The following is an 8958-nucleotide window of genomic DNA, read 5'->3' as shown; positions in this document are numbered from 1 at the left end:
CCCTGCCTAAGATCAGTCACAATTATGTAACAATGGCAGCCATCTATTATTTGAGGACCTTGCTTTTTTGAGACAATGAACTGATTACATTACATGGGCAGTAGCCTACATGACTTTTCTGTGTTACAGGACGAGCCTGATGTCAACTGGGAAGATGACAGTGAATAAGGCCATCTCCTTTGCTGCTGGCTCGTTTCCTCAACCCCAAATGCTGCTTAATTTGTTACAATATTTGTATGCACTTGGTATGAGACGAAGAGTAATATTTATTCACATTTAATTTACTGCTACACTAACAAAGTGAGATGCCTGTACCATCTCCCTCTAGTGGTGTAAAAAAAGAAGACAAACACTGCTGTGTGCTTAATGTGATAATAAAGAGAAATGTATTTCAAATGTCTATTTGACATGTCAATTTTATGCACAACTGAAAATACCACATGTATGTTCCCCAAAAGACTTTTATTTTTTCGAGCTACAATTAAAGAAAACAATACCAGAATGCAGAAAATATAGTATTTGCCTGGTTATTTTCGCTCTTCACTTTCACATATATACAGTTGTCAAAGAATAGGGTATGTACACAGAATTTGAAGGAGTGGTGGTGAGAGTGCAACTGCTACTGGGGACTAACCAAGACTCTCCCACCGACGAAAGAAAAAGCAAAACGGTAAAAACCAACCAACATAAAACGGAACGCCACAACTTGTGACGTCAACTTATTTACTGTACACTACAGTCAACTTTGTTCTCGATGTGAGACAATCATACGTCCATTCTGATACGGGAGCATCTCTCCTCCCCGCTTCTCAGAAAGCGAAGAAATAAACAAGAACATGAAATAGAAAAAACAAATATTTTACAACCATTCATGCACAAGCCTCAGAGCCACTTTGACATTGTAAAGCATTGGCCCACTTTCATATTAAATCACCCTACCTCAGATGACTTTCAAAGATGAAGAACAAACATAAAATGCAGAAACAAAAAAGACCAAAACTTAACAGCTTTCAATGTTTGAACTCAAATGTTGTTCAGCGTTCAATGGTCGACAAGCCAGACAGGGAGAAACACGTAAGCGCTGAGCCGCAAATGTACAGAAACAGCTACATGCTAAGTGCCGATTACATCAGTTGTAGCTAATCATATTTCTAATACCACGTTAATAGGCAGAGGAAATGGTATTTTAGGCTTCTATTTAAAAAAGTGCACCGTTGAAACACAGTCTGTGTGCAATTTGAAATTCAGCAATTTAGATGCCATTTGAAAATAAATCTAATTTTATGTGGTACTTTGAATACAAAGATAGTCTATCAAATAGTGTATTGTAGAGGAGATCTCTACGGCTTAATGCTCAGTGATCACCACTGACAGGAAAATAATGAACTGAAAACAAACAAAACAAATTGCCAAAACAGTCAAAAATAAAAGGGAGCTGCCCACCTAGCACTATTAGATACTTCTAAACAAAGAGGAGTGACAGTTTCCTTCTCTTTAGCTATTTTGTCAAGGTGTGAAAATAGCATTGATTCAAAGTTGAGAGAACGTGGCTCTCTCTCAAGAGAAAATAATTGTTTTCTTTGGAACACTGAAAGACAAAATATTGTCTGATATCAAGAAATAATTCACAATAAGTTGACATGCACCTTCTGTGAACATCCATGAAAACCAAGGTGTGGATATTTCTGTGCACATCACTAGCATAGTATATAATTATAAAGCCAATCAACATAGGAATTAATGAGTGACAAATAAATTTAAATGATTCTCCACTGTCATTGTTGCCTTTCCTGTCCAGTTTTCACAGGGGCAAAAAAAGTAAAACAAAAAACAAAAAAAAGACTGAGATAAATAAGAATGGTTGTGATTGTCAAAAGAAATCCTACAAACTGACAATACAGTTGCCATCCAGGTGAGAATTTAGGCCATTTTAGCTGTAGGCGTCAAAGAAAACAACGGTGCTGGAGGACAGCAGAAAAACAGGGTCTGGGGTTGTCGTCCTTCCCATCCCCTTCATGTCTAGGTGTCTTTTTTGTGTCCCGACGACCGCCGCAAGTCCCTGCACTTGTGGCAGTAAAATATGTCGGGAACGTTGGACTTCTTGATCTTGGCACACGACAAGTGCACCCAGATGCTGCACTGGTTGCACTCGATCATCGGCCGCCCTGCGAATGGCTTCCCACAGTAACAGGTGATCAAGTCCCATGAGTCGTCACCTGGATTGGAAAAGGGAATAGAGTTATAAGCTGTTATAGCTGGATAAGTCCACACTGGGTACATATTTGACCAAAGAAGGGATAGAAAGACACAAGAGAGCAGAGGCGAACATCATTGAGTTAATGAGATTTTCCTAATCAGATGTGTCGGAGATAATAAATCAAAGATTCAAACATCTCTATCATTATAATACAGCGAGGAGTTGCACAATTGCTCAATGCGCATGCCAGTTCAGCAGTCAAGCATGCAAAAGCGTACGGGGCACGCTAGAAATTAGTGTGCAATATTTAAATGAGTGCGCAATATTTCTACTGTTCATCATACCTGACTCCACCATGATGTCTTCATCTGCGATCCAGGTCTCGCCCTCACTCGAGCTCATCTCCGCTTCCCTGATGGACTCATCCGGCTGCATCTTCGCCAGCCCCTGTGCATTCGGGGAGGAGCCCCCGTGCACCGCCAGATCCTCCCTGACCGCTCGGACCTCGCCGTGCGTATGGCCCGCCTCAGAGTCTGTCTCGCTTTGAGTGGCTGAGCTCTTGAGCTTCTTGGGTGCTTTCGGCGGTTTGGGGTTTTTGCTGCGTTTGATGCGCACTCTCTTCTCGCCTTCGCTGCTGCCGCTATCAGCCACTGCTGACATGGCCGAACCCAGAGACAACTTTTTCAACTTTTTGTCCTTCTTGCGCTCTGCCTTAGTGCTGCTGGCCTGGCTCTCGTACAGGGAGTCTTTAAGGCGCATCTTGTCCAGCAGAGTGCTATCTGAGTGCATACGACGAATATTTTTGCCCTTATTTGCACGGGCTTTGCGGACAAACGTGTGGATGGTGTGGATGTCAGAGCTTCCGTCTCCCCAAGTCGGACCCATGGAGCTGCTGCCTCCACCACCGTCTGCAGACAGCCCCGAACTGTGTGCCGAGCTGGAGGATGTAGGGGACCATGAGCTTTCCTGCAAAAAAAGAGAAAGATTTTGTTTCTCTCTCACACAACTTGAACATGGGAGGCAACTTAGCTGTAAAAGTGATCAATTTTGACATTCATATTCATAACATAATTAGGCAGCTTACCTCTTTTGGGCTGGGGATGTAGCCGGCATATGCCAGGACAAAGTTGCAGAACTTGTTGAAGTCCTCAACAGTCCTCTTTTTCCTCTCTGGAGGCTGCAGAAAACAACAGTCTTATTATTAAAGCAAGTCTACAAGCACCCACAGGTGAGGTTAATCCAAACAATGCTCACAAGCTTTAAGTAAACTACTGATAAGAAGTGTACTTACCAGAGGCTCCGTTTTGCACGCCAATAGTGAATCTGGTGGAGAGAAAACAGCTCTGTGAGTCACAAGTACATTTAACTAGTCTTGCTTCGCATATCGTTTTACACAGTATAAATAAAGTAACCTCGCATACATTCGCTTCAGGGCATGCTGACAAACGAATTGACTAATGCTAGCATTAGCGGGCTTGCTAACATAAACCAATCGTGGTGTTATTGTGTTGATGAGAGTGTAAACATGATCGGAGTAGCGTTCGTTTAGCGTTAGATTGACCGCCAGAGTTCACTCACAGCCATAGTTGGGGACAATTTTGGTAAGGGAAGACAATCATCGAATGTTAATTTAGCATCACCCTAACGTTACTATCAACCGCACGGTAGTCAGCCAGTACTTGTTCGCTAGCTAACGTACTCGGACTGGCTGAATTTGTCCATCACTGTACCTGTTCACTCTTAACATATTAAACTACGCATTATCATTAACGTTACCTAACGTATACTAACGTTTGAGTTAATAGAATTTGAGTCAATTGCTACCCAATATTTAAACTCGTGTTAGTTTGCATTATCTTGATAGCTTGCCAATGTTAGCGCTGACAAAATAGGGGCGAAGCTGACCCAGCACGTTATGTCGCCTGCAAGCAACAAGTTATGTTCAGTAAAGTTAGCGCGTTTGATCAGTGTGGGAATAGTCTTGAGTAACGTTAAGCACATTATAATTGGATAACATGGATTGTAACTAAAGACCGTGAGTGGACTAGTAACGTTAACGTGCGAGCCATCCAGTTAGCTAACTAGCTAACTTAACGTTAGCTCATAAGGCTTTCTTGCAATCGAAGTACAGCAGCTAACGCTAGGTGGCTAACTATCAAGCTAGCTTGGTGTTAGCAAGGTGCGACGTACGTTAACCGATCATGTCACTACTGTAGCATGCGTTCATGCTAAGCAATCTGGGGTAAATTTAATGATAACGTTACATTAAACAGTTAATGTTAGCTTTTAAGTTAGGCAAGTTACAGAACAGTTTCCTGTATCGATTTAGCGAGCTAACGAATATTTGTTGCGTCGGCGCGTTACGTTAGCTAGCAGGCTAACTTAACTCTGCAGGCAACACAACGTTACTCTGTTAACGTTATCAGGTTTATATAGGATTAACGCAACCTTTCCTTCAAAATATGTGGATGACATTTGTGTTTTTTTGAAGAACAATCAAAGTAACACAACGTTAGGAAACGTTAATGTTAGCACACACCATGAAATGTAACGGTAGCCATATTCAGCTTTGCTCAATGCCCGCAAAACAACCATAGCTAGGTTAACAAGTAATATATTGAAATCCAACATGAACAATGTGATTATTTGCTTGTCGTTGAGACTGGTGCAACGTACCTTGGTGCTCAGACATTATTTCAAGCATTGTCGCCTCAGCAACAAGGCCTTGTCGATCCAAGTAGAAGCAGCAGGCGAGCTAGCCAGAGTAGCAGCCGTCGCGCGGTGCCTTTCCCCCGGCGTGACTGCACCAGTTCACAGGCAACTTTAGCAACAGACCAAGGGCGCGAGACCCCCGATTTCAACTTTCCAAAAACAGTCCACTAATAGGTAGAAGTTGTGTTATCCCGTTGATCCGTTATTCCCAAGGAAACCGAGTCTAAACTGTCGCCACGCTAACGTTGCCCGACAGAAAACTAACGTTAATTTAGCTGTACTAGCTCATTTTTCTTCGTCACTGCTAACGTTGTTGCATACATAATCCTCGCAGTCAAACTCGAAGTGTAGCAAAACAGCCCGCTGGATGAGCACGATTGGTGCCTGTGTAGGTCCATACACACAAAAAACTCTGGCGAGAACTTTTTCAGTTTCTTGCAATGCAGCTACGCACAGAAAACGATTGGAGTTTGACAAGAAAATACAATTCCGCACGGTCTTGTCTTGCGCGGCGCGCGCACTACACTGCAGAAGCCTCTTGTGGCTGCCAGCGCGCTGGCTTCCTGTGTGGCATGCTGGGTATTGTAGTTAGTTATTTAATAATTCACCCATTCTTGGGGTTGATTGTAAACATTGTTGAACTACATTTCCCATGTGATAAAAAATAAAGTAGATCTGTGGGATATGAAGTTTTCGCGGCAGACCCTGTCATGCTACATAACCATATCTTACTCGGATAGGAGAGAAAACTACACTTATTGTGGAATTTGACTTAATTGAACTCGATGTTCGCCATTCTCACTTTTACCAGCTTTGATCTTCTTTATCATCCAAATGCTGAGTTCCCGGGTGTTTATCGTGGAATATATAGGTGTAAACGGGTGGTGAATCAGAAACATGCTAGCTAGCTGAAGCTGCCTGGACCTCCTGCTACAGTCTGCTTCTAACGTTACCATGTTAGCTGAACTATTGCAAGGAACTGATGCTGGATGGTTTATTATAATACAAGGTAAGTGCTTTTGATGGCTAACAATGCCATGCCTGCTTGTAACGTTAAGTAAATAACGTTAAGTAAATAAGTTATTTAACTTAACTTGCGTTCGTAGATGCTGCAAGTTATTCTGGTCGACCCCTTCTGAGAAGCTTCATCAATGCCGCATTGAACAGGTAGGCAAAGTAATACTACGTGTATACTTTTTTAATATAATTATTGTAATCTTACTACTACAGTATAAGTTCTGCCCCACTGCACACAATTGCTCGAGTGCCATCACCGATGACATCACAATTGCTTGAGGGACATGATGATATCACAATTGCTCGAGTGACATCACTGATGAAATCGGCTCAAGAGCTTGCGAAAACACCCCCCAAAAAAGTGTGCACATGCTCTCCAGAGCTTCCACCCTTCTAGTATTACGTGTGTAATTGCTGACAGATATTGCTAAAAACTAATCAAACCTTTCTTTGATTTGAGTTTAGGGAGGAAGTTGTCCATGTGCTGGGCTTTGAGGTTAGTGAGGAGGAGATCAAAGATGGATTGAGCGCATCATCTGTGCAAAGGTAACTAAGGGCACAAGCCCTTTGGGGACTTTTCATGAAGATTATTGTCAAACTAACCATTAATCATTCATTTCTATCACTTTAGGCTGCACTTTCATAATGGTTACACAGACCCCCTTGGCTGGACTGAACAGCCACCTTTCACAGTTCACCAGTTCAGTTTGAAGGAGCTTACAAATGTCATCAAGCAAACACAGCAACATAAACCAGTTACCTTGGTGATCGACTCTCTTTCATGGATTCTGAGACATCTCAGTCCTCCTGCCGTCTGCCAGAGTCTTCAGCAACTTAAAAAAGGTTTGTTATCATCTTCTTAATGTCAGCACATCAGTTTAATAATGTCTGTTTTTAACCAGATGAAGGTAAGTCCGTAACACAGTGCTTTGACAGTGACTGTAAAGGACCACAGCCCAAACCATGACCATAAGTCAGTAACCTGTTGAGAGCTGCATGTTGCACTTTCACCTTTGACACGACACCAGTGCAAATCTTTATTTAAATGTGCATCCGAGTGTTAAGTATGCCATTATCAAACAGACTATCTGTGTTGATTTACTCCAGAGTAGAGGAACTGTATTGACAGTCCATGCCACTCTTTAGGATCTTTGCCTCTGTTTTTCATTAGGGGGCGCTGTGAGAACTATTATCGGCCTGCTCCACTCAGATATGCATCAGCGGGGTACGGTGGGAAGTATTTGCCACTTGGCCACTTCAATCGTAGCTGTGATATCCGGCCTTAGGGGAGATGAAGCAGTGGCAAAGACAACAAGGCGCTCCAAATCGGGGAAGGTTATGCAAGATGTAAGAGGCGTTTCCTTTTGTATTACCATTTTCTGTTCCGACACCGATTTCATAAACTATTGACAAGGTAATTTGTTTGTCCTCAGGAGGGGATTTTCAGTATCAGAGAGGATCTTACAGTCACAGTGCAGAGCAAGTTGCCCGGTGATCCTGGCACCATGCAGACTGACCCAGAGGAAGCTGAGGTGCCCAATAATCTTCTTCTTCTTCTTCTACTAGTGTTTTATGGCGGTTGGCAAACCCCCAATAATCTGCAGACAACACTCTGATATGTAGAATACAGAAAGGGCACAGACATGGAAGGACTGACCAGCATTTGCATTTGTCTTGTTTCCTTAGGTGGACCCAACAGCCAACTTGACCTTCAACCTCCGTTTATCTGACACAGAGCGCAAAGCCAAGGAAAAACTGGCACTTCCCTTTGTCTTCAGTAAAGAGAAGTGAGTGTTATGGGTCTTTTTATTCACACATTGTATTCCATACAGTAGGTTTGAATATTTGCATTTCCACTTCCCTCTTTCTTTCTTTTTTCAAACAGGAAAACGGCTCTCCTCCACTCAGGCCCGGGTTCAGGGAGGATCCTGTATGAGCCCGACGCCAATGACGATTACGACCAGGAAGACCCTGATGATGATCTGGATATCTAGGCCCTGATGATGATCTGGATCTTTAGGCCCTGATGATGATCTGGATGTCTAGGGCCGTGGCAGAGAAGCCGCTGAAAGCAAAGAAGTGCCCTGTTTCATTGAGACGTTTTCATTGCTTCTGAATCACCGCCTTAACACCATCTTGTGGAAGTTTAAACTCTTAAAGCCCCTGGAAACCCAAATCCACAATAACCTTATAACTATGTAATTTAGGGTCTTATGTACATAGTAGTAAACATCTAAAAGTATTAGTATTAGTTTCAATTCAAATCCTAAATATTGCCATTTAAGTTTTTGTACCATTCTTGATGTTGGGTTTGAAGTGGGCTATGTTCAAGACTTATGCTGCATTTCAGACAACTCGGAGGTGAAAATCTGCCAGTTGTAAAGCCGAGTTTACACGTCATAACTCCGACTTCGAGTGGCATTCCAGTGTACTTTTTCGAGTACGGTCAGAAAATCCCAAGGTCCGAGTTGTCTGGAATGCAGCATTATTACACAATAAACTCCACGAACCAATCAGGCTGAAGTGCATCTACCCTGCAAATTCAAAAAATATATCAAGTTGTGCAGCACTCGGTGGAAGGGGAGGGGAGGGTGAGAATGCACTGGGGGGCAATTCAGCAGACATGCCCACACAGTTTCAGAGCACAGAATTTCATGATTTTGAAACCTAATTTCAGATACTTGGCAACATTTTTAATTGTTCAAATTTGGCTGGGTGATTAATAACACCTTTTTCTGTGGTGTGATAAACTCAAAATACATTTAGTTTTGGTTTCCAGGGGCTTTAACACATTCCATAGTGATTCTGTAAGAAATCGGTAGTCTTTAAAATGTTTTATATCCCTTGTTATTTTTTTGGTGGTTGAATAAAATCATGCAAAATATTACCCAACTCTGAATTTATATAATGCATAATGTAACTACTGTAACAGCCAATTCATTTGTCAGTACAGTACATGAGCTTGAGTTCAGTGAACACTTCTTTATCAAAACGGATGAGGATGGATAAGGGCTTATTGCTACATCATGTCA

General features: G+C 42.3%; 3 protein-coding genes across 4 annotated transcripts in view; 2 read left to right on the top strand and 1 right to left on the bottom strand.

Annotated features, from left to right (window-relative positions):
* Window positions 1–466, top strand: part of LOC310779922 (uncharacterized protein) — a 2941-nt gene extending 2475 nt beyond the window's left edge. The window contains exon 5 of the mRNA XM_083640438.1: window positions 130–466. Within this exon, the coding sequence (XP_083496564.1) occupies window positions 130–168 (39 nt within the window). The 3' untranslated portion in view covers window positions 169–466. The remainder of the gene's footprint in view (window positions 1–129) is intronic.
* Window positions 467–470: 4 nt separating this feature from the next.
* On the bottom strand, window positions 471–5388 carry phf23b (PHD finger protein 23b). The gene is made up of 5 exons (XM_083640429.1): window positions 4874–5388; window positions 3489–3520; window positions 3282–3374; window positions 2542–3163; window positions 471–2216 (listed from the first exon to the last, which is right to left on the bottom strand). The coding sequence occupies exons 1-5, from the start codon at window positions 4899–4901 to the stop codon at window positions 2020–2022; spliced, it is 972 nt and encodes a 323-aa protein (XP_083496555.1). The 5' UTR covers window positions 4902–5388; the 3' UTR covers window positions 471–2019.
* A 273-nt stretch (window positions 5389–5661) lies between these two features.
* On the top strand, window positions 5662–8488 carry elp5 (elongator acetyltransferase complex subunit 5). 2 transcript variants are annotated; one of them, XM_083640433.1, is made up of 8 exons: window positions 5662–5918; window positions 6016–6076; window positions 6392–6472; window positions 6558–6769; window positions 7098–7273; window positions 7360–7458; window positions 7613–7713; window positions 7812–8488. In XM_083640433.1, exons 1-8 carry the CDS (start codon window positions 5864–5866, stop codon window positions 7918–7920), a joined length of 894 nt encoding a protein of 297 aa, XP_083496559.1. In that variant the 5' UTR covers window positions 5662–5863; the 3' UTR covers window positions 7921–8488. The 2 variants fall into 2 exon arrangements, with proteins under 2 accessions (XP_083496559.1, XP_083496560.1); XM_083640434.1 differs by having other exon boundaries at window positions 6387–6472.
* Window positions 8489–8958: the final 470 nt, after the last annotated feature.

This window comes from Poromitra crassiceps (assembly GCF_964638095.1).
Source record: "Poromitra crassiceps genome assembly, chromosome: 7".
NCBI classification, from domain to species: Eukaryota; Metazoa; Chordata; class Actinopteri; order Beryciformes; family Melamphaidae; genus Poromitra; species Poromitra crassiceps.
This window is presented reverse-complemented; position numbering and strand designations above follow the sequence as displayed.